This window comes from Anomalospiza imberbis, chromosome 20 (genome assembly GCF_031753505.1).
Source record: "Anomalospiza imberbis isolate Cuckoo-Finch-1a 21T00152 chromosome 20, ASM3175350v1, whole genome shotgun sequence".
In the NCBI taxonomy this organism is placed as follows: Eukaryota; Metazoa; Chordata; class Aves; order Passeriformes; family Viduidae; genus Anomalospiza; species Anomalospiza imberbis.
Genome location: NC_089700.1, coordinates 10,521,694 through 10,544,271, shown reverse-complemented (window position 1 = coordinate 10,544,271; position 22,578 = coordinate 10,521,694). Strand labels below are relative to the sequence as shown.

The 22,578-nt window shown below is 45.7% G+C and overlaps 4 protein-coding genes across 7 annotated transcripts in view; 1 reads left to right on the top strand and 3 right to left on the bottom strand.

Moving 5' to 3' along the window:
• The window catches only part of NF1 (neurofibromin 1), a 75,841-nt gene that overhangs the window by 33,443 nt on the left and 19,820 nt on the right, over positions 1-22,578 (top strand). For 2 of the 3 annotated variants that reach the window (XM_068210704.1, XM_068210706.1), the window contains 8 exons: positions 235-297; positions 2,113-2,271; positions 3,098-3,195; positions 3,312-3,458; positions 3,940-4,086; positions 4,428-4,538; positions 21,004-21,436; positions 21,673-22,013. In XM_068210704.1, the coding sequence (XP_068066805.1) occupies positions 235-297; positions 2,113-2,271; positions 3,098-3,195; positions 3,312-3,458; positions 3,940-4,086; positions 4,428-4,538; positions 21,004-21,436; positions 21,673-22,013 (1,499 nt within the window). The remainder of the gene's footprint in view (positions 1-234; positions 298-2,112; positions 2,272-3,097; positions 3,196-3,311; positions 3,459-3,939; positions 4,087-4,427; positions 4,539-21,003; positions 21,437-21,672; positions 22,014-22,578) is intronic. The other variant, XM_068210705.1, reaches the window with a different exon arrangement.
• Positions 7,715-11,561, bottom strand: OMG (oligodendrocyte myelin glycoprotein). 2 transcript variants are annotated; one of them, XM_068210733.1, is made up of 2 exons: positions 11,357-11,561; positions 7,715-10,628 (listed from the first exon to the last, which is right to left on the bottom strand). In XM_068210733.1, the coding sequence occupies exon 2, from the start codon at positions 10,620-10,622 to the stop codon at positions 9,333-9,335; it is 1,290 nt and encodes a 429-aa protein (XP_068066834.1). In that variant the 5' UTR covers positions 10,623-10,628; positions 11,357-11,561; the 3' UTR covers positions 7,715-9,332. The 2 variants fall into 2 exon arrangements, with proteins under 2 accessions (XP_068066834.1, XP_068066835.1); XM_068210734.1 differs by having other exon boundaries at positions 7,715-10,424.
• Positions 11,665-14,941, bottom strand: EVI2B (ecotropic viral integration site 2B). Its single transcript, XM_068210752.1, has one exon. The coding sequence runs from the start codon at positions 13,736-13,738 to the stop codon at positions 12,980-12,982; it is 759 nt and encodes a 252-aa protein (XP_068066853.1). The 5' UTR covers positions 13,739-14,941; the 3' UTR covers positions 11,665-12,979.
• Positions 16,419-19,961, bottom strand: EVI2A (ecotropic viral integration site 2A). Its single transcript, XM_068210750.1, has 2 exons — positions 19,782-19,961; positions 16,419-17,837 (listed from the first exon to the last, which is right to left on the bottom strand). The coding sequence occupies exon 2, from the start codon at positions 17,819-17,821 to the stop codon at positions 17,063-17,065; it is 759 nt and encodes a 252-aa protein (XP_068066851.1). The 5' UTR covers positions 17,822-17,837; positions 19,782-19,961; the 3' UTR covers positions 16,419-17,062.

Here is a 22,578-nt window from a genome sequence, read left to right as displayed (position 1 = left end):
TAGAAATGATTGAAATTCAACATTTGCTTGTTTTGTATTTAGTGCTTTGTAAATAAGATGTAATAAAACTGTGGAATAAAAACTCCATCATCAGTCTTTAGTTTATATATTTCATTTTCTGTTGGTTATGTTTGTTACATTTTACTGTGTAATTTATGTACAAGTCAACATTGGTTTTTTGTTGCTGTATGTAGTTGGTGCTGTGACTTGTTTGTGCTCATCTCTGTTCTGTAGGCAACTTGCCACTCTCTACTGAATAAAGCTACCGTAAAAGAAAAAAAGGAAAACAAAAAATCAGTAAGTTTGGAGACCTTTTTATTAGCCATTTCTTTCAAAGCACAACAGAAATCTTTTGCTGTTTGTTCAAAGTATCTTCACTTCAGTCTATTTGACCTCACTGTAAAATCATTCTACTAATTCTGGCACAAAATAGCTTTCATTTCAATTAACACTGGAATTAAGTGTAGATTTAAAATATTCTCTGTGTGCCTATTTGAGTAAATGAGACATTTTTAACATTACTGCTTAGTATTTAATATTCTGACTCTTCTAGCCTTGCCACCATCTTCAAATTAAAAAATTGTGGAAGAAAAATGTTTTCTTTGGTTTTGAGAAAAATCTGGGTCTGTTGAGCTGCTTTAACACTCTGGCAGATAACCTGAGCTTGCATCCTGGGCAAAGAACAATTAATATTTGTGGGGTACCGGAAAGAGGCTTGTGGGACGTGTTTCTGACACATTTTCTTCTGTTTCCTTTGTGATTAAGTGAGAAAACCCCAACTTTAGCACTTGTATTGTTTCCTGAGAAAAGCAGATTTTCTATTTTCAGTAACTTGCTGCGTTAGGGTTTAGATCCGTGGGTTGCTTTAGAGCATTGTCTTTAAAAGTTCAGACTTACTCTTTTCTTTGGCAGTGACCTCAGAATACAAAGTATGAATCAACCAGAATGGAAATCTAGACTTTTATTAAATGCTCTCTTATTTTTGCTGTAACTGAGCAGAATAATAATCATGTTTAAAATGCAAAAGCTGTGGGCAAAGCAGTATTTTACAAGAAAATATCAGTAATTGCATCACAAGGTAACTGACTGGAGTTGCTACTGAACCAAAGTGATTCTTGGTGTGTTTTGTACTAATGGCTTTGTCTGGTTTAAGCAGCATGATTTGAGATTGCATTAGTTATGTTTTGAAGTATTTTATTAAACTGGGATTTGTTTGGAGGTGATTTTTTTAGCCTTAAACTATACAGGATAATATCAGTTGCTAATTTTATTCTGTAGAAAGGAAGAATCTGACTCCTTTTGATTAACCGTTGTTACTCATTGCAATATACATATATGGATATTGATGTTTTACATGTTGAATATCTAAGGACTTAATTTTTGTCAGGAAGCTTTGTCTTTAACTTTTCAAAGTTAAATCAAAGACACCCAAAGAACAACTTTCCTCTTAGTAACTCATAGTTGATTTCCTAAAAGAAAAGAGATTTCTTTGGAGTTATTTTTTTCCTGGATGGCAAAGGACAATATTTTAAATCTGCTCAGTGGTTTTATACAGTGTATATGTAGGCAGAGGAGTGCACTGGCCGCTCAGCTCTGGCTCCTTCTGTCCTGGTGTGGACAGATGATGGTTTTGAAGGGTATTTCTGCAAATAGCCCCTCCTCACAAATGGAAAATTACTCCTGAAGCTGTAGAGCACAGTGTTGTTGCTGGAGAGGCTCGTGGCTCAGTTGTGCAGTTGCAAACACAGGTCAAAGACCCAGTAGGTGGAAGGTGCTCCCTGTGCTGGGAGAGGGCAGTGCCCACCTGAGTCTGGGGCTGTGGCACCTGGGGGTCCCTCCAGGGGCAGGGCCCTGCGTGGGGTCAGCTCTGAGACACGGCCAGGAGCTCTGGGAGCCGTGTCCCTGCCAAGGGAGCTGTGCCAGCTGCTGTCTGAGAGCCCCACTCCTTTCCTTCTTGTTCTGGTTCTCTGGGATGCAAGAGAGTCCCGCTCCAGCGTGCTGGGCATGGTCGGTGTGGAAAGAATGCTTTGGCTTGGCTTGCCGTGCAAGGCTTTTGTGAGCCCTTGGCCGTGGCTTAACGCAGGACTGTTGTGTGTAATTGTCCGTGCACAGGTGGTGAGCCAGCGCTTCCCCCAGAACAGCATCGGGGCCGTGGGCAGCGCCATGTTCCTGCGCTTCATCAACCCCGCCATCGTGTCCCCGTACGAGGCGGGCATCCTGGACAAGAAACCCCCGCCCCGCATCGAGCGCGGGCTCAAGCTCATGTCAAAGGTGAATCCAGACGCGGGTGTGCCTGCCCTAGTGAACGTTCTGCCTGCTTCAGCACTGCTCCTAGAGCAGTAGGAGAGAGTGGGGAAATGGGGAGTTCTTTGTAGCAGCCGCCACGCTCATTGAAAGTGCAGTGTCTGTGCTGTGTATATGCATCGTGGCATTGTTGGCGCTCTCAGCAGTGTAAGGATGGGGACGAACGCTTTGCCAAAGGGATGGATGAGAGTGGAATTCCAGCCCTTCACCTGAACTTCTCGTTTGGAAACTAACAAAGAGACCCACGTTCCTGTGAGCGCAGTGAGGGTAGCAGCAGCCAGCATTTATCGAGTTCATCCCTCTACTAAAGAAGGGGTTTCTCCTGTCTTTAATCTTACTTGGTCATATTTCTTGTTAAAAAAAAAAATTTAAAAAGGTTTAATGAGGGCATACACATTCTATGGCCTGTGTACATTATCTATTGTAAATGTTGGGAAATTGTATTTTCCTTTAGATAGGGGTGTGCTACTGCTTTTACCTACCTATCTTAAGTTCCAGGAGAAATACTTAATAATTTACTGGTGGTTTGAAAGATGATTTCTTTTCCTAGTTTAAAGTTCATAAAAAAGTGAACTGGTTTTTAGTATTTAAAAGTATGAGAACGAAAAGACTTTGGAAATGAATGTATTTTAAATTACTTTGCTTACTGGCTTTTTGTTGTGAAACCTCAAGACACCAAGTGAAAATGAACTGCTTCTGCCGGTTTGATTTCACTGGCAGAAGTATTTGTGTCAGTTACTCTAACAGCTAAGGCATTAAACCTCTGTGTGTCTCTGCCGTGTTTCTCCTTTAGATCCTTCAGAGCATTGCCAACCACGTGCTGTTTACGAAGGAGGAGCACATGCGGCCTTTCAATGACTTTGTGAAGAGCAACTTTGACGCGGCACGAAGGTACAGCCCGGCCAGCGCGGGGGTGTGCTGCGTGCAGGGAGAGCTGGGGGTGGCCTGCAGGACAGCCCCTCGCTGGCCCTCCCGCGCTGACCTTGGTTCCTGGCTGTGAACTGCAGGTTTTTCCTCGACATCGCGTCCGACTGCCCGGCCAGCGACACCGTCAACCACAGCCTTTCCTTCATCAGCGACGGCAACGTGCTGGCGCTGCACCGCCTGCTCTGGAACAACCAGGAGAAGATCGGCCAGTACCTGTCCAGCAACAGGTGAGGCTGCAGCCCCGGCACGAGGGCGTGGGCTGAGGGGAAAGCTGTCAGAGTCCTGGAATGGCTTGTGTTGCACGGAACCTTAAAACTCATCCCATCTCAGCCCCTGCATTGGGCAGGGACGTCTTCCACTATGCCAGGGTGATCCAAGCCCTGTCCAGCCTGCCCTGGGACACTTCCAGATGTGGATGGGGCAGCCACAGCTTCTCTGGGAACCTGTGCCAGGGCCTCTCCACCCTCACAGGGAAGGATTTCTTCCTAATACCCGATAAATCTCCTCTCCTTCAGCTAAAAGCTGTTAATATTTGGAAATACTCCCTTCTGTTGCTTCTGTTATTACTGAGAAGAATATATCAGTCATCACTGAAGATTTCTCCTAATTACTTTAAAAAAGAAAATCCAGCTTGTCCCAGTTGAGGAGGGGTAGTGGGAGTTGCTGAGTAAAGAAGGAGTTTCCTGACAAAGAACATGTTGTTTGTAGGGACCACAAGGCTGTTGGACGACGACCTTTTGACAAGATGGCAACGCTTCTTGCCTACCTGGGGCCTCCTGAGCACAAACCTGTGGCAGATACACATTGGTCCAGCTTAAATCTCACGAGTTCCAAGTTTGAAGAGTTCATGACAAGGTAATGAGATTACTGGGATGGGGATACACAATGTGCATTTCTAGACTTGATCATGTGAGGAGATGTCAGTAGTTTATAAGACTCTCTGCTATCAAGATTATCTGTTTTAAAGGGGAGTTTTAAAAAGCTGAGTCTACACAAACCTTTTAGGTTTCTGAGTGGATTTTAATTTAAAAAACTAAACTGAGAACGAGGTGGTAACATATTGGTGATTTAAGGAAGGCTCAAGATTGTTTAAACTTAATACTTTTGTTCAGAGATGGAAGTAAAGAGGGGTTGGGATTTTTAAAATTTGTTTGAAAGACAGTTGTGAAAGTTGATGTCAATGTATTGCTCTTTAGACATCAGGTACATGAAAAAGAGGAGTTCAAAGCACTGAAAACATTAAATATTTTCTACCAAGCTGGGACATCCAAAGTTGGCAATCCTGTTTTCTACTACATCGCTCGGCGGTAAGAAACCTTTCACCTTCCCAATCTGAAATGAACCTGTCAGTCAAAGGTATCACGTGTATGTAAGAGACACCAGCTTGGTAGCAAACAAGAGTCTGAAAATAGCTTATTTGTTTATATTTGCTGACAGAATATTTGATTTGTTTCCTAAACCAAAACTCTAATTTCAAAGTAATTACACTCGTGACAGGAGTCATTCCTAGAGGTGTTAAGGAAAGGGAGATCCCTGTGCTCACCCCCAGGTGTGGTCAGAGGCAGCTCTGAGGACTGGATGAGCTGCTGAAGCTGCTCTCTGTGCTGAGGTGCTGCTGGTGGGGGCGTGCTGGCAGCACTGGGGAGGCTGGTTTGGCTTGGGGGGCCCTGGGAATGCTGCCAGGGCTGGGATTTCTCCAGGCACTTTGGGGTGCTGGCACAGCCCCTGGGGTGTTCATGGTCTGGTCATGGCTGGTGCCTTTCGTGCCTCTGGGAGCAGAGCCCTGCCTGGGGGTGCTGGCTGTGCTGCCCATGGTGGCAGTGGCACTGGGGGGGCACTTCCAGTGTTGTCATGAGAGGATGTCAGCAGTGGTGATTGTTTGATGCAGTGAAAGAACACAAGATAAGGAGCATCGCTTATCTTCTGTACTCATTTTCTGTCTTCAAAAGCCACACAACAGTCCATGAAACCTGCAGGTGTGCTGACAGAATGGACTGCCTCGAGGGCAGCCTGGATGCCTTTTTCCCCCCTTTAAAATTTATTTTTTTTAGCAAGATCCCTAATGTTTAATCCCCTTACATGCACAGAGTTAGAAGCAAAGGCAGTCTTTTGAATTCTCTTTAAAAAACCCTGTTTGCTTGCTACATTTTTCTTCTCCATTTTGTTCATTAGACACGGTCTTATTTCATGTCAAGTCAAACAAAATGCCTGCATTGTTATCCTGCCTTGTTCAGAGAAGAAATTAGGCATACAAATGCAGAGAGTAGTGATAACCCATCTTAAAAAGTGACTGTGCCTGGCAGTGATCCGAGGCATCCTGATGTATTCTGTGCAAACCTGACATGCAGCGTGTCCTTGTTTGCAGAGCAAGAGATGGTTATTTCAGCTGCAGAGAAAGAATTTCTGGAAGTAAATCAAGACAAAAGCTTGCACCACATGTTTGCTAGGCCTAGCTCACCTCCTTCTTCTTTAAAAGCAGAGAAACTAATTTATCCAAAGATGCCTCAATGGGCAAAACTGTCATGGTCTCCAGTCAGCCAAGCATTCCTGCCTTCAGAGAGGGTGGGAAGGAGCAGATTTTTGAACATTTTATCCAGGTATGAGATACTAATGAAAATATTGTTGTACTGCAACATGAGCCTTGCTGCTAGGTGAGTTATTACCTTTGTCTTCAGCAGCCGCACAATTGAGGAATCCTGGCAGGGCTGCCTTTCAAACCAGCAGGAAGGACTTTGCTCTGGGATGATGCTCTGGCATCATCCCCTCTTGTAGGGGTGTGGCTAAGTGGAGCTTATTTGGGGTGTTTGTCTTCTGGTTCTGAGTCAGGTGTTGCGTTTTCAAGGTGTGAAATGTGGAAAAATTGTTTAGATTGGAGCTGCCAGGCTGTTTGAGTACTTGTAGCAGGCTGGGGTTTTTTGGGGTTGCTGTTTTTCCCTTTTTTTTTTCTTTTGGTCTTTTGTTTTTTATAGTTGAAGATCTGGTTGCTAAGGCATTGTTGAGTCATTTTACTGATATATCTGGATCAGTTTATGTCCTTCTTGTGCTGTGAAATTTAATTCCTTCTGTCATCTATCTTCACATTTTGTTTCCTGGGCAACAGCCCAGCTTCTGGAGCCAGCACTCTTCTGTTTTTAATCCTTCCCAGTTACAAAAATGATCCATAAATCAATGAATATCGATCCTGAACTACTGCCATTAGGTTTTAAAGCTGATCCCAAACTAATTAATAGGAATAAAACCTCTGAGTTATTGCTGCAGACCGCAGCAATCCCCACAGCAGTTTTACCCTTTCCAGAGCGAGTACACAGCTATTAGAGGTGTGCCAGAGCTTTTCTGGTATTTTGAATATTGCCCTGAAATGCTACATAGTTGTTTTGGGTACCAGCTGCACCGAGAGTAATTATTTAGTATTTCTGGAGGTCTGAGTGCGGCGTGTTTACAGAGCCAGGCCCTCGGGCTCAGCTCAGAGTGGCTGCGCAGTTGCTCAGCAACAAGTGCTGGACTCCCACACTTGTGCCTCCTCCCTGCTGCCTTATCGACTCATTCGTATTCCAGAAAAATACCAGGAAGCCTAAATTCCAGTCTGCTTCTCTGAAAGCAGTCTGAGCAGGCAGCCCTGGTGCTGCAGCAGCTCGGGCAGGGTCTGGGAGGGAGCACAGCCCTGGAGTGCCGGGATGCCAGCTCACTTCATACCCAGCTGTGGGTCTGGGATCCAGCTCCCCAGTCCTGCCCGTGCTTTTGGGAAACCCCAGAGCCCCATTTCCACTTTCAGGCTTTTCTTAGCATGCTGAGGAGTTTGAAGGCTGGATAGCAAGTCCTTTAGGGTGGGGGCTTGCAATTTGCCCCAGATAACCTCTGGAAAGCAGTGTTTTCCTGTTGCTGGTCATCAGATTGTCTCATTATGGCTGAAACATCCTCAGAGCCTTTAAAGTCAATTCCCTGTAGGTTTTTTTTAATGCAATAGAATTTGGCATCCTGTACTGATTCTGCAGCAAAGACACATGCAGTATTTCCTGTAATGTCCTCAAATCAAGCAGTTTAGCCACAGCACCTCATTTTGTGATGAGTCCTGCCTTGCAAGCCCAGCTGCTCCCACTGTGTGGGATGAGGCCACGAGAATGATGCAGTTCTGGGAATTGCTGAGTTCTGAGCATGGGAAACGGGCTGGTGCTCTGCTACAGTCAGTCAGCACTCAGCTAACCCAGGGACTGTCCAAGGAGAGCGGCAGCAGGGACTTCTTCAGTGTTTCTAAAGAGTAGGAAGGGGAAGGATAGTCCCAGTGTTGTGATCATCTCATCAGCTTATTGCTAAGCAATATTAGAGATACACCAGTATCTAAATAATGCCATTTAATATAGCCATCATTTCCCCCCATAAGACATGACAATGGAGCCAAACATCTGCTTTAAACAGGTCTGTATAACACATTGCTATCTATTTATTTGTTTTACTCCGCTTATTAGGAAAGAGGCACAGTCACTAGTTCAGTTCAATACAAACATAGCTTTATTTTTACTTAAATGCCAATGAAATAACTGTACAAATCCATTGTGTAACATTTACTGTTAGAAATTAAAATACGTTTCCGGTTATAGAAATACTGTTCACAATTGGAAAGTTGTCATTTCTCTGATACCAGTAGTTGTAAATGATCTACAGCCCCCACTGACACCTTAGGAGAAACAGGCAGAGGACTCCAGTCTTGGTTGTGAGGTTTTCTGGGTTTTGCAGCACCTTCATGCTACAATAACTGGAAATTAAATGGCCTGGAATGAATGGAAAACATTGTATAAGATCTGTAATATTAAGTGGCTAATACTTTTTCAATTAACTTGTTCTTCAGTTTTCATTTCATGCTGTTTGCAAAACTTCATCTGTAGTATATCAAGTACCTTTGCCATAATTTAGATAATTTTCCTAGACTGGACAGAACCATGCGTGCAACTATTTCTACTGGCTGACGGTGCAGATGTCGAGGAGAAGAGCATCCATGCTCGCCCTTAGAAAGCAGGGACTTGGGCATGTTCAGTGCCATGGACTGGATTCATTCTCTTTGGAGTCACAAGAGTCAGGAATGTTTCCATGACAGCTAACTGCTCAATTGATTTGTTACATGACCTGTGTTTGAAATCGGCTGATATTTCATTTTAGTGATAGTAGTTTGCTACGTTCTGGCTGATTTGTGGTATTCTTTTAAGCACACCATATTAACATTTCAGGATGTTACTTGACATAAAATCAAGGAGTTCCAGGTCATTAATTTGGGTAGATAACTCCTTGGTGTTTGACAGTGTCATGGCATTGAACATCTGGCATTTTTCTCTACTTTTATCTTTTTTTTTTCTTCTTTTTTTTTCTTTTTTTTCTTATGGAGAGAGCAATAACTTGCCTGCAGTCTCTAAGTCAAGCCAGAGCAGAAGGATACTGGCCCCTACCACTGTCCCATGCTGAAGTTGGACCATTTTGCCATCTCACTTTACACCCTGTTAGCAGACATCATGGCATTGTCATATTTAATTCCTAAATTCAAAACTGTTGTTCTTCATATTTAAAATACTCTAATACATATGAAGCAAACATAGATATACATGCTAGCGATTTTGCTCAGGAATAACTTCTGATTAGTGAAACAGTTCAGTTTAGTTCCTTTATTTTTTCCCTTTCTTTTGCATGTCATCATAACTTACAAAGAATCTGTGCTGCTATATTACAGGAATTGCTCACTGGCAAGTCAAGCAAGACAATGCAGATATGATACAGGCCTTCTGTTTTTTTCCAGTTGTTCAATGACAAAATCATACGTAAAATCAGTACTGAAAATTCTGGTGTGTTTATTCTGTGCCAGTAAAATGAAAAATTTAAATACAAAATAAGCACATTTTTAAAAACAAAATAATAGATTAGTTGTACTCAATTAAGACATATGAAAATAAGTAGCAGCTTAGAATCCAGACGTTAGTGTGCGCGTCTTTAAGAACTGTTACTTTCTTTAGATCAGAGTCAGGACTTGGAATTTCTTTCATCCATTATTTCAGCTGGATGTGTTAACTCCAGCTGTTAGCACAGGAATAAGCTCAGTAATTCCCACGGGGTGCAAGCCCTTAGTCCATAGCCACGGCCACGGCGTGCAGCAGTGCCAGACAGAGCAGCCTCATCTGCCAGCGGCTGGCGCGGGAGGGCACGCGGGCGCTCGGCGTGGCCTCCTCCTTCCTTAAGGTAGCGGTTGTGCTTTGAGGCACCTTGGAGTAGTTTGTTGGCATTCCACTGGTGATGCTTAAAGTCATGGGAGTGGTGGAGGAGCCCGTGGCAGGGGCCAGGCTGGCGTTGCCCTCGGTGGCGTCCTGGACGAGGATTGTGCGAGTGGCCGCGGCCTCCTGGGGGCCGTGGGGGGAGCGGAGCAGGGGCCGCTCTGCGCCGGGGAACGGGGCCGGGTGGCTTTGGGTCGCCAAGGGAGGCACTTCCTTGGCTTTAAACTGTTTGTGCGTTTTGGTCACTTTGGAGGGCTCGGGCGCCGCGGCAGAAGCCTCCCTGTCCGCTGCCTTCGTGCCTTTGATCATGGGGCTGGAGTCCAGGGCCGTGGGCTGGGCCGGGGCTGGCGCGGCGCTCGCCCAGGGCCAGGGCTGGTCAGCACAGGGGGCCCCCACAACGCGGGCAGCTGTGCCCTGCACCCACTGCAGCACATAAGGGATGTTTTGGTTAGCGCTGCAGGACCAGGGGTTGTTGTACAGAGTTATTACCTGCAGCTGGGAGAGCTGGTCAAAAGCGTTGTCAGGAATGTATGAGAACTTGTTGTTGTGCAGGTAGAGGCTTGTGAGGTGTTGCAGTCTCAACAGTGTTCCTGGGAGTATCTGGGACAAGAAGTTATTGGATAGATCCACTGTCTCTATGTTGTAGGGCATATTGGTTGGAACTGTCCAAAGTTTGTTGCTGCTGAGATTGAGAAACTTGAGACTGCTCAGGGTGTTGTTGATCAGGACAGCTCTTTCCACCATATTCCTGGAAACATCGAGCACTCTAAGATTCCACTGGTAAGCTGTATCAAGTTTCTGAAGAACTTTAATATTGTTGTTTGTGGCATATAATTCCCATAAGGACTTGGGCAGATGAGCAGGAACATTCTTGAGCCAATTATTTGAAATATCAAGGGTCCTCAGATTGGTGAACCTCGTTAGCTGATGATCAAGATCTACAAACTGGTTAAAGGACAGATTTAAATACGTAAGGTTGTCTTGAAGTCCCTGGGGCAGTACAGTTAAGTTTCTGCCTGAGCAGTCCACATTCCTGTCGTTTCCTGAGCACTTACAGCTAGAAGGACAGATACCCAAACCAGTGGGTATGAAAACCAGAAGGACCAGCAGACAGGTAGATGTATTCAATATCTGGTATTCCATTGTTGCCTGGAAATAAATATACCAAAATGACACCCTTTAAATCCATGTAATACATTTTATTTCTGTATAAGGGTTGTCTTGGCAATGGCCACTTGCAGGAGAAATTAAGTAAAAATATCAATAACCCCCTTTGTGGCACGGTCCTTTTTAGAATTGTTCAAGAGAGACTTCACAAAGCATCCCTTCAGCCTGTCGTGTTGTCTGGCAGAATGAGACTTGTTTTTTTCATCTCCCTTTCCCCCTCCAGCTCAAATGAGGGCTTTCTTCCGAAAACGCGAGTCTCTTCCAAACATTATACAATGTCTGCTTCTTGTTTTTAGTGATTTCAAGCCTATATTATGTTTGGAATAATGTGTTCATTTATAGAGGATGAAAAAATGGCTGTCAACTGGATCTTCACAAATCTCTGCAGTAATGTAGCAGTCCCCCCCATCCAGGCATGCTGTTTGCTTAAGTAAACCGGTTAAAATACATCGTAGGAATTTAGCTTGAAACCCAAATTCCATTGTTCATGCTTACATGCACTGTAGCATTTTCTCCTCCTTACAATGTTAATTACGATCTCAAAGCTGGAAACACACGTTTAGAACCCGAGTTACCGTTAGTAAGAAATCTCTGACACTGCAGCAAATTTCTGGTGCAAGCATCTGTCATCAGCTCCTAATTCCATTCCCGTTTCCATCTCTGGTTTGGTAGTAGGATGTTGTGAGTAAAATCAAAAAGCACAAACTTACCGTGGTGTCCTGCAGTATCAGCACATCGTTTCCGTGATGGATTGGAGCTTAGAGGTCGCCTTGTTCTGGAGAGCAGCTCCAGAGGCTGCCGGGGGCTGTGCTTGTCTCAGCTGCATCGTACGGCTGCGCCCGGCTCCGCAACCACCTGATCCTGTGGGCACTGCAGAGCCGGCCCGAGCCCTGCCAGGGGCCTGCCGGGGCTGGGCTGGGCCGGGAGTGACCCCGGCTCCCCGGGCAGCTCGGGCTGCCGCTCCCCTGCGTGCTGCTGTGTGAAATGGCAGCTTAGCTTGGCTTCCTTCTGCCTTCCGTTAACCTCTCCTGCTGAGATAGAGGTGAATGTGCATTTAGGCTTTCTAGCTTCGGCTTTTTTAAACTGCACTGCCAGGATATATTTTCCTAATTTTCAAATGCTGTTTTCTGCTCCTTGGATCAGGCTGTCACTGTGTTGTCAGGTTTATTATAGCTCAGCTCGTAGGATTTTATGGATTTCTACGGGAAATCTCGATCTGATTTTCTCAAAGCAATATGAGAGTGAAAGTGTTTATAATGTTTCGATTATAGTGCTGTTAATTTTAACAGGGTGTCATGTGAACGAGCCTTACAAAAGTCTTTGTATAATTGTAATGCTATTCTTCAGGCATACCCAATCATACAGCTTATGTAAACAGTAAAGAAAATTGAAAATATATTTTCCTATGGCCATTGTATGCACAGCAGCCTGGAATTGCATTTGGATAATGTACTACTCTTTATTAGTGATAGTTAGAAAATTCTGAAGTTTATTGCGTGCAAATCTTTGTTCTGTGCTCCATCCACAAAACTATTCCCTCCTCAAGAGAGCTGCAAACTCTGCCATTTTGCAGAGCTCTCATGGAAAGCTGGCTTCAGCATCTAGTAGCTTCTTTATATAAATGTTCAATACTGGTAAAAAAAAAAAAAAATCTACTTCTGATACCAGCCTGCTACTGCCCAGCCAAGGCTGGTGTGGGGCAGCTGAGCTGTGCTGGTACTCAGGGCCCAGAGAGGAGCATGCCGAGCACTCGGACACCGGGAGCTCAAAGGAATCTAGCATCCATGGGCCATTAAATGAGTTTGTGTTAGTAACTGAGTGCATGCTGTATCTAAGCAAATATTCAGGTGGGCCTTAAGTGACCGAAACATCTTTGAGAAAGCTTTATTAAAATGTCCTGGAAATGATTGCATTCACTTGCACAGCTGGTGGAGCAAACCCCAGGGCGAAGCCGAGTCCCTCTGAGGCCGGGCTGTCTGTGGCATCTCCACGTGTGTGTTACCTGTGTCTGGCTGTGCTGGCACACACAGCTGTGTACTCTGCCTTCTGGAATCTCCAGTTACAGGTGATGACTGGGCACAGTTTGTTTCGTAGTCAGAAATTTGCTTCAGGCAGAAGCAGGTTGTTGTCTCTTGTGAAAGCCAAAGTTGGGAAACACCAGGGAAATGTCAAGGAAATGCTGGGGCCTCACCCTTCTTGCCTGTGTCAACTTCTCCTTTTTTCACTTTCTTGAAAGTTACTTGATTTAAGAAAGATGTAGGGTATTCTGGAAATTAATTTGGCAGTCTCCAAAGGGTGTTGTGGCTGGGGCAGTGTTTCATGGCTCTCCTGGCTCAGTAGCTCAGGTGTGGGGGCTCTGGTTCCTCTGCTTCCAAGTGAAGTGCTGAGTGCTTGCTGGGATGTGAGCTGGCCTCCTCAGCGGGTTCCCTGAGCCACTCAGGGGGTGGTGGCAGATCGGGGCACTCGGGTGGAGTGTCTGGGGGAGGACAGGAGCCAGCTGCAGTGTTGGCTGCCTCTGAGGCAGGGGCTGGGGCCGGCGGAGCCGGCTGCCCGTTCTCAGTGCTGGTAGCGTGCTGGGGTGGCTTCTCTGGGGCAGTCGGCTCCTCCTGCGAGTTTGGGCCTTGCTTCGGTCGCCAAGGCAACATAAATAAGACCGAGGAACGCTTGGTGCCGGGATCAGAGTCCACAAAGAGATCTGACGTGTCCCCATCCACGAAGGGGGACCGGCCCGCCCAGTGGGACTCGGCCAGAGGAGGCCTCGTGCAGCATTTCCACAGGAGAATGGCCATTACTGCCAGCGTCATCCCAATCAAAATGCTGCCAATTAGCAGTGCTGCTACCCAGCTGCCGTCCCCAGCTTCCTCCTCCCCTGGGAAGGCCTGGGGTTCTGTGGCAGCCGGGGCTCTGTCAGACCCGTACAAGCTGGGCGCACTTGCTTGCAGTCGGTAGAGAGGGGGTTTGTCTGCTCTTGGGCTCGTGGCAGTGCTGCACGTGTGGCTTTCCGTCCTGGCAGCGTGGTGAGGTGCTGCTGCAGAAAGGGAGCTCCAGATTTCCCCACAGAAGAGAACCAGCATGACCTGGTTGCTGGCCATTTCCCTCCAGCCTCTTTACAAGGGTCCTCTGCTATTGCAAGGAAGAAGTAGAACATGGTAACTTGTAACGTGTGTTTCTGCGCTTTATCGCCGCCAGACAGTTCTGTGTTAATGCCATCAGACTGAAAATAACGGCCTCCCCAGTATTTCGCGTTTCAAGCCTGTTCCCATCTGCATGATCAGCAGATTGGGCACTGACTTTACAAATAACAGCAGATTTTCAGCATTATGGGTCGTATTAATAAAGTGACTTGTTTGAAGGTAATGGCTTTCTAATCATCTTTTTTCACCTTATCAGAAAAAGGCATTGGCAGAGCAGTCCTCACAAGGTTTCAAAATAACATTTATCAGTCATGTAACTGGTTATGGACCTGGAACAAACTCTGCAGCATTGACAGACAGGGTTGTCAGAAGTGAAGAAATGGCTTGTTGTGATATAAGCTGAGACAGAAGTAAAAGGCTCTTTACAATTCTCTTAAACTTGTATTTCCCGTTCTCATATTTGTTCAGCATAGCAAAATATTTAAAAGTTTTCCAAGTACTTATGCTTTAATGACACAGCATTCTAATGGTAAAGTGTTTTATAAATAAATTCCTGCATGCAGATTGTGCAAATGTTGAGTTGTTGGAATGAAACAGGCTTTTTTTTCCTGTACTGATTAAAGTTCAGCTCTCTAAATGTCTCCATATGAAATAAATGATATAAAATTCAGCCCCTACACAGCTCTTTTCCTTCTGAAGTCACTTTCATGCAATTTGTGCTAATTCATTAGTTACTATAGTGCTAGTCCTGTGAAGCTATTTCTGGGAAATTAATATGCATGAGTCTGTATGGGTTTACAAATACGCAAAATTAAATTTTAAATGCAGCAGTGTAAACACACATGAGCAGTAAGTTAATGACTAGAGAACATCTAAACTCTGACAGGTTTGTAATGGGTTAAAATGATTCTATTTCGTTTTTATCCTGCTCCCCTCTTCTCAAAATAGGCTCAGTACTTGAACGTGATCCTTACCTGTTCATTTACCTTCTCTGCAGCAGGCACCGTGGCCTCGGTTGTTGGAAGGCTCGGGAGGGCTGGGTGTGCTCAGAGTCGGAGCGGGTAAAATGGCTCTTTTCATGCACAAGTTTGTGCAGAGAGGGAGGAAGTTCCAGCGCCGGCAGGAAGCGTCTGCGCCGAGCAGCTCGCGGGCTCCTGGGGCTCTTATCTCAGAGATGTGTGTCCACGGGCAAGCTTCTGCTCTGCCCGCCCTGCTGGGCAAAAGGTGCTTCTGCTTCTGCAGAAAGGTCTTTGTGGCTCTTGCCACACCAGGCACCTACGTGTGCTTGTGTGGAAATTCTCAAGTACCTGTTTGCCCGTCTTTGCAGAAAATAGTTACCGTTTCTTCTGTGTGAATCAAAACCTCTGCAAGTTTGGGCTGGATTTGAGCTGCTGATGTAATTCAGTGGTGGGTTTGCTGTGCTCTCAGGGTTATTAGTGGGAAACCACCCCTGGGTTCCTTGGTGAGTCATGGGATGCTGGCTGCTTACACATCCTCTCTTGTGTAGCTGCACCGAGGGGCAGAGGGTAACATCTGATTTCACCCTCAGCCTGTCCCTGCTCGCTTGGTTGTTTTTGGGTGTGGGACCTGCTGCCATCACTGGTGGAGGGCTGTGCTCTGAGCAGCTGCTTCCCCCCGTCTGTCCCTGTCCATCCCATGGAGTGTGACCCACGCCGCTCTCTTTGGTCCCGTGAGCATTTTTGCCTGGAAAGGCTGTGTGGCGGAAGGAAACCCGCACCAAATATGTCCTCCTGGCACTTTGCAATTGTGTTCTGCCAGTAGCTACTGACAGATTCTTCTGCAGCCCTTCCTGTTGTGCCTCTCTGACTGCACTGCTTCGCTCTTCGACACTCTGCCTGCTCCTGCAGCAAGCACACATCCTGATCCCTACTCACACTAACTCGGAGTTCCTCGTCTGATTGCTTTGTCTCCTCCCCATTCTCTTCAACCTCTGTAACTGATTCCCAGTTCTAGGCTAAGCATGCAAAACTCCTTCCAGCTTTATTTTCCTCACTACACGGCCCACCTTTGAGCCTGGCAGTTGCATTTTTTGAGCTCTGTCTCTGTCCTGGCTGCCACGGTGCTGTGGTCCTGCCTCTGCTGCTGCTGCATCTTCCCTGCCAGCCAAGCTAATGGGTGAACTAGTGGAGTTGGGGTGAGGGATTCAGTCTTCCTGGTCCTCTCAAAACTCATACAACCATCTTATGTGTCGCAGCTGTTGGTTACAGCTGCACAGGATGTTTGGAGCTTTGGCACTGTGCAGTTTCAGCACTTGTAACCACAGTGCAACAGAGCTGCTTCAGCCCAAGGAGCAGCCTGTGGAGAGCTTCTCACGTTTCCTTAAAAGAGCAAAGCTCTGCTGCAGGGAGAGCAGCCACAGGCACCTCCCTGGAATTATGAGACAGTCAGGTCTCTAAGAATAAAGAAACTAAAAGTTGTTGTGGTTGAAAGGAATTCCTGGCATGTTCTATTTGGTGTCAGGAGAAAGTGGAGTGTGTTTCCATGATGCAGGAAATCACAGCGAGTCATCAGAGACCTTTACTGAGCTCAGCCAGTGTTACAGGAATAAATCATTCCAAAGTGCCTGGTCGTATTTTTTTCTAACATTTTGACTTAGAGAAATAGTATCACATAAGTAATTTAAAAACTGATATTGCAAGTTTATTGAAGATAACAAACTGAACAAGTTCTCATATTCTAGCAAGTACTACAAACTTCACCTATTCATAGTCAATGTTGAAACACAATAAATATGGTTCCAATCAGTCTGCTTCAAAAGTAATTAAGCTGGTTTAAGGAGCTGATGTTGGAAAATCCAAAAGGGCATTTTGAGAGGGGCTAGATCCTGGATTAGTGGTTGAATCAGAGTTGTGACTAATGTATGGTTTCCTTTGAAAAGCAACTTGGTTATGCCTGTGCAGCATCTTAGTGTTCAGAGTGTTGACCAGACTGACAGACTGTTCCTTGTTCCCCTCTGTGGTCTTTGAGCGTGGGCAGATTCTGTCCTTTTGGTTTATCCTGTTCAGCTCCTGTCAGCCTGATTTCTGGTCAAAGGAGTAAAACCAGTCTTGACACTACTTACAGAAAGCTATTTAACACAGTTTTACTACCTTCTGGATCCACACGTGGCTGCAGCAATTCTCACTGGCATAAATGGAAAAACTCTAAAATCTGCATTTAGCTTTCCTGGGGGGAAATTCTTGCTGTTTCTTGAAAGAGAAGTTTTTGCCTCACATTAATGGTGTAACAAATGCAAAAGATTAATTTTTACCTGAGTGTGAATTAAATCTCAACTACAAAATTGGTTAAAATAGTTTTGTGTGACTGGGATGGTTCTTTGCTTTCTTGTTCATTATCTGCTGCTTTGGTGAGTTTCTCAATAGTTTGATCTTCAGTTTTCCTTTGGTTCACAGCATCCCTCCCTGATATCAGCTCCTGCATTATCAGCTCGGTTCCACTTGTCTCCTTGGGCATCCTCTGCCATGTTCCTGCTGCTGTGGGCCATAAGCTGTTGGTGGCCAGGAGGTCACCATTGCTCCTGGGCCTGCGTTTGCCCTGCTGGGCTCTTTTGAGATAGGAGATTTTGTTGGCTACTATGACTGTGGACAGAAACAGGGAGATGCAGATGAGCACAAGAACTGCAATGATAATGAAGCAAATCAGTATGAGAGACTTATTGTCTTCACAGGTTTCTTTGGTCATTGGGCTCTTGGGTTTGCTGCTTTTCTCTAATCCTCCCGTGGTGGAAACTGCACTTGGGGCAGGGGAAGTCAAATTTTGAGTCGTTGTGGAGGAGAAGGAGGGCAGGGTACTGTGCATTTCAAAAGTAGTCGTTTGGTTGCTGAAATTGAGGCTCAGAGGAGAATTTGTGCTGGCTTCTGTCCTGTTCTGACTCCCACTGAGGTTTTGGCTGATGGGACTCCAGATTTCTTCTCTGAGGTGAGGGTAACCCGTGTGGTTTGCTCTCGTTTGCAGCCACAGGGAGAAGATTATCATGACAGGGAAGGCCACGTGTGGGTTACTGCATCTCTTTGTCTGCATCTTCCTGTTGAGTCCCCTGCAAAAATACAAATTGTGGTGCTAGTTTAGCAGATGCTGGTTCTTAGAGGTTTGGATTGGACTTCTCAGGGAACAGCAGGCTTCTTGATGAAAAATACATGGCCTCATTTTGGGGGGATGTAGGAGGACAAGTTCAAGTGCCCAGATTGTGGAAGTATAGATTGTCTCAAACTTCTGACAGTTTGAGGTTCTAGAAAACATACAAAGACCAAAAAACATGGAGCAAAGAGAAGTGTTTCCTAGTGAGGGCTTTGTGATGTCAGGGCAGACTCTGGGAGTGCCTTCTCTCTGGAGCTGCCCATGTTACACCCGGTCATCACTTCTGCTTTACACAAAGACCCTGTGGAGGTTACACATCACTGGCTGCTTCTCACCTCCCTGAATTCCCCTGGGGCAGGCAGGGGAACCCTGCAGGGAGCAGATGGGCAAGGGAAAAACTTGAACCCAAAATGTTCCTGTAAGTGACAGCAATAACGTGACATGAATTGTATGTAGTTCCTAGCACAGCTGTCTGGAGTACTTTAAAATGCCCAGGAAAATCTTTGTTCTCTTATTTTTCTGCTTTTTTTGTACAAAAAGCTCTTTATCACAAATGTACTTCTTGTATTTTTCTCCCGAACATTCTACAGATTGTGACATTTTCTTTGAAACGCCACCAATAATTATGCAAATGAGAGTAACCGTTCACATGTTCTGTTTCACATTTGTGTGGCATTCAGATCTGTACCTGTTGAATTTTTCTGGAATTCTGGGCAGGAATGTGAGAGTGGGGTTGGTCTGATATGAGGACAATAACCTCAAATTAACAGTGACAAATCAGCCAAGCAGTGCTGCTGCTTGGGCCAGGCTGCTCCTGACCCTCCCAGGGCAGGGCTGTGTCCCACCAGAGTCTTTCTTCTGTCTCTGGTAACAGATCAAAGCGTTTCCTTTGGGTGTTACACACTCTGCTTGGTGCAAATGGAAATGCTACAGGGAGTGACCAAAAGCAACACTGCTAATTTTAAGCAACACTTGTAATTTTGTGTTTGTTCTTGAACAAATGTGTTTGTTGCCTGTAAAGGTAACAAAGTGTGTTTGTTTGTGTCTAAAGATGAAAAATCAGAGAAGTGATGTTCTGGTGTGTGACCCAGAGAAGGGAAGGCAGGGAAGCACCTGCTCTGTAAGGGGATCTCTTCTTACACAAGGAAGCAACAAAAGATCTGTGTCTATAACTCTGCAGTTCACCCATAACACAAAATTGTTCTCCATCCTGAGCTTAATCCTGTTCAGTTTCAACTAGAAACCATCTTAGTCATAAACTACAGCTCAGCTAGGATTTTTGTTTGTGTGTGCTGGAGGTCACCTGGATGATTCCTTGTAGCATACTTTGAAAAAGAAGAGGAAAGCAAACCCAGCAAAGCTGGGGTTTTTTAACATTGCAGCTATTTTGAGCAGGACAGGCAGAGCCAGCACAGCCACCCTGCAGCGTTCCTGTCCCTGCCCAGGGAGCAGCTCCCAGCTCTGCCCCGGGCACACTGAGCCCAGTGTTCATTGTGGGCTTCCAGACCAGATGTGCTTTTCTTAAAAATCAGCGGGCTCGTCGTGTGAAGGGCTGCTCTTGAAAGCACGAGAGCAAAGGAGCTGATCTTTAAAGAGCTGGTTTTCTTTTTAGTTCAGCCCTTCCTGTCTGGGTATTGACAGGGTCTCGGTACCCAGCGAGATCTGCACTGCAAGGACAACAGAGCCAAGTAGTGACTGTCACTGTTAATTCCTCAGTCTGACTGTGAATAACCTTTAAGATGATGAAAAATACAGTATATCAGCTTCCCTGATTCAGTTGGAGATACTATTTCTGCAGTTGGTTACTATTTTTAATTACTCAAACGTTTTCATTTAATTTTCTACAAAATGTAAGAAACTTCAAAGTACAACTTAAAACAGGAGAAGGAAAATGTGTACTTACCTTGCCAGGATGTAGTCAACAGAACATGGATGTTTCAGATACTTAGTCCTTGGACAATAAGATTTCTTTGTGCATGTATGTGCTCCTAGGATGCAAACAACCAGCAGTGTACAGCAGGGAGATTTGGGCAGTGCTGGTGTTTTTTAGGCAAACCTGTAACTGCAATGACATGTGGCTCTAAGCGGGGAACTAAAACCACAGCTATGACACACTTCCTTTGGGTAACAGCTATACCATGACACACTGGGGGAAAAACACCAACTTGCCCAGCTTAGCTCTCAGAACCTCAGGAGGTGATGGGGTAGAAGATCTCTTGTGCAGATGAATGTTCTGTGTTCTGTCTCCTGAGCTCGGGTCCTATCGGGACCTGTGTCCTGCACTCGGGTGCTATCAAGAGAAGTGTCCCAAAACCCTTAACCTGTGCTTAGAGAATTTATCAGCTCTTCTGTAGCTGTTGTTTCCCTTGGAAGAGTTGAGTTAATGACAGCTCAGAACAGTGACAGGTATTTAAAAATACCTTAAAATTTCACAAGCTGCTGATGAATCTATTTTTAATTAATTCTTCCTGCTAGAATTCAGTCTGCTGTGTGAACCCTGGAGATGTCGTTTAGGCAAATGCATTGCCCAGTCTCAAAATTCAGAGAACCTTTAAGTGAGAAAAAATATTCTCAATTATGTGAATGTTTTTGAAAAGAAGTATTTTTGTAGGCAAGTCCTCTGTACTCCTCAGAGGCATGACCATTCTTAGAAACACCCCCAAGCACTGGAGTACTGCAGGATAGAGTAACTGGAGTGGCTCTGGACCCTCTGAAAAAGTTGGGGTGTGGATGTTTGATTATTAAGACTCCTGAGATAAATATATTTTTCCACATACAAATATAGATCTAATTTGAATCTAAGGCTGTTAGAAAGTTAGAGGCACTTAGAGGTCGTGGGGCACTTCAGGATGAAGCTGAGTTAAATCCAAGCCCCCTCATCCTGGGCACTAAACGTGGCTGGAGTGTGAGGCAGTGCCCGGGGCCAGCGTGCTGTCCCCTGCAGTGGCCCCAGGGTGTTTGCAGGGCTGTCACAAGTGCCCTGCAGTGGCCCCAGGGTGTTTGCAGGGCTGTCACAAGGGTCAGTCTGGCTCATGGACAGGACTGGGGGTGCTCTTGGTGTGCCTGGGCACTCAGGGGTTTGTGCTGTGGGCCTCAAACGTGACCCAGCCATGTCTGTCTTACAGGTTCAAGACTGGTCAGATCAACGGGGATTTGCTGATCTACCACGTGCTGCTGACCCTGAAGCCATACTATGCAAAGCCATATGAAATCGTGGTGGACCTCACACACGCTGGCCCCAGTAATCGCTTTAAAACAGACTTTCTTTCTAAATGGTTTGTAGTTTTTCCAGGCTTTGCTTATGAAAATGTCGCAGCAGTTTTTATTTATAACTGTAACTCTTGGGTCAGAGAATACACCAAATACCATGAAAGGCTCTTGACAGGTTTGAAAGGGAGCAAAAGGCTTGTTTTCATAGACTCTCCAGGGAAGCTGGCAGAGCACATCGAACATGACCAGCAGAAACTCCCAGCAGCTACCTTGGCTTTGGAGGAGGACTTGAAAGTGTTTCACAATGCTCTCAAACTGGCTCATAAAGACACCAAAGTTTCTATTAAAGTAAGTGCTTTTAATGCTGTTCCTAGTGATCTGTTATTTTTGTTTAAGGATTGGAGTATATTTTACTGTCTCTTAATTCTCCTCCCTTGCCTCGAGGAGAAATCACAGCTTTCTAGTACGCCCCCTTAGGAAGTACAAAATTTCGTACATTTATCTTTCCTAAACGTAGAAGTGTGAGGGTTTTCTCTGTGTGATTACCAAGAGGTGCTGCAGCAGTTTTCTCTTCTGTCCCCAAGGTTGGCTCGACAGCGGTGCAGGTGACATCGGCAGAGCGCACGCGGGTGCTGGGCCAGACCGTGTTCCTCAATGACATCTACTACGCCTCTGAGATCGAGGAGATCTGCCTGGTGGATGAGAACCAGTTCACCCTGACCATTGCCAACCAGGGCACCCCGCTGACCTTCATGCACCAGGAGTGTGAAGCCATCGTCAGGTCCATCATCCACATCCGCACGCGGTGGGAGCTGTCCCAGCCCGACTCCATCCCCCAGCACACCAAGATCCGCCCCAAGGACGTGCCCGGGACGCTGCTCAACATCGCCCTGCTCAACCTGGGCAGCTCCGACCCCAGCCTGCGGTACACGGGGGCTTCCCAGGGCTGCTTCACTGCTAGAGAGCCTCTCTTGAGCAAAACCATTTCTCTTTCACCACAGCTCCGTAACATGCAATTCTTAATAAATTGCATCTTTTTAAAGATTGAGTTCCTATGAGTGAAGAAGGGCACACACTGTCAGAGAGGAAGTGAAGGCATGAAGGAAACTTAATTTCTCTTTATAAGGAGCAGTGGTTCTGCTTTGCACTCTGTGTTTATTGGGTACATATGATTTCCATGGTGTTGAGCTTTGTGTTTAAGAACATGGGAGCTGTACCCCTTAGAGCAGCTTGTGATTTGTGTCAGAACAGGCTCCCCCAGGCTGGGTGCTGACCTGGGCTTTGGGCAGGCTCTCTCCCAGCAGCTCAGGTGCACCTGGAGGGATTTAGAATTCCCTGGAACTCCAGGCTTTTCTGAGAAGCCCAATACAAAGCCCTTCAAACATACTCTGTAACCTTATCAGAAATTATTCAGAGCAAGTGGAGGAATAATTTCTTCTATTCCTCCAAGGAAATTCTTTTTTGTTCCAAATTGTAACCAGTCCAGGGGA

Excerpts from the sequence above, each read along its gene's own strand:
- OMG (XM_068210733.1), bottom strand. The coding sequence starts at position 10,622 with ATGGAATACCAGATATTGAATACATCTACCTGTCTGCTGGTCCTTCTG.
- EVI2B (XM_068210752.1), bottom strand. The coding sequence starts at position 13,738 with ATGGCCAGCAACCAGGTCATGCTGGTTCTCTTCTGTGGGGAAATCTGG.
- EVI2A (XM_068210750.1), bottom strand. The coding sequence starts at position 17,821 with ATGCAGACAAAGAGATGCAGTAACCCACACGTGGCCTTCCCTGTCATG.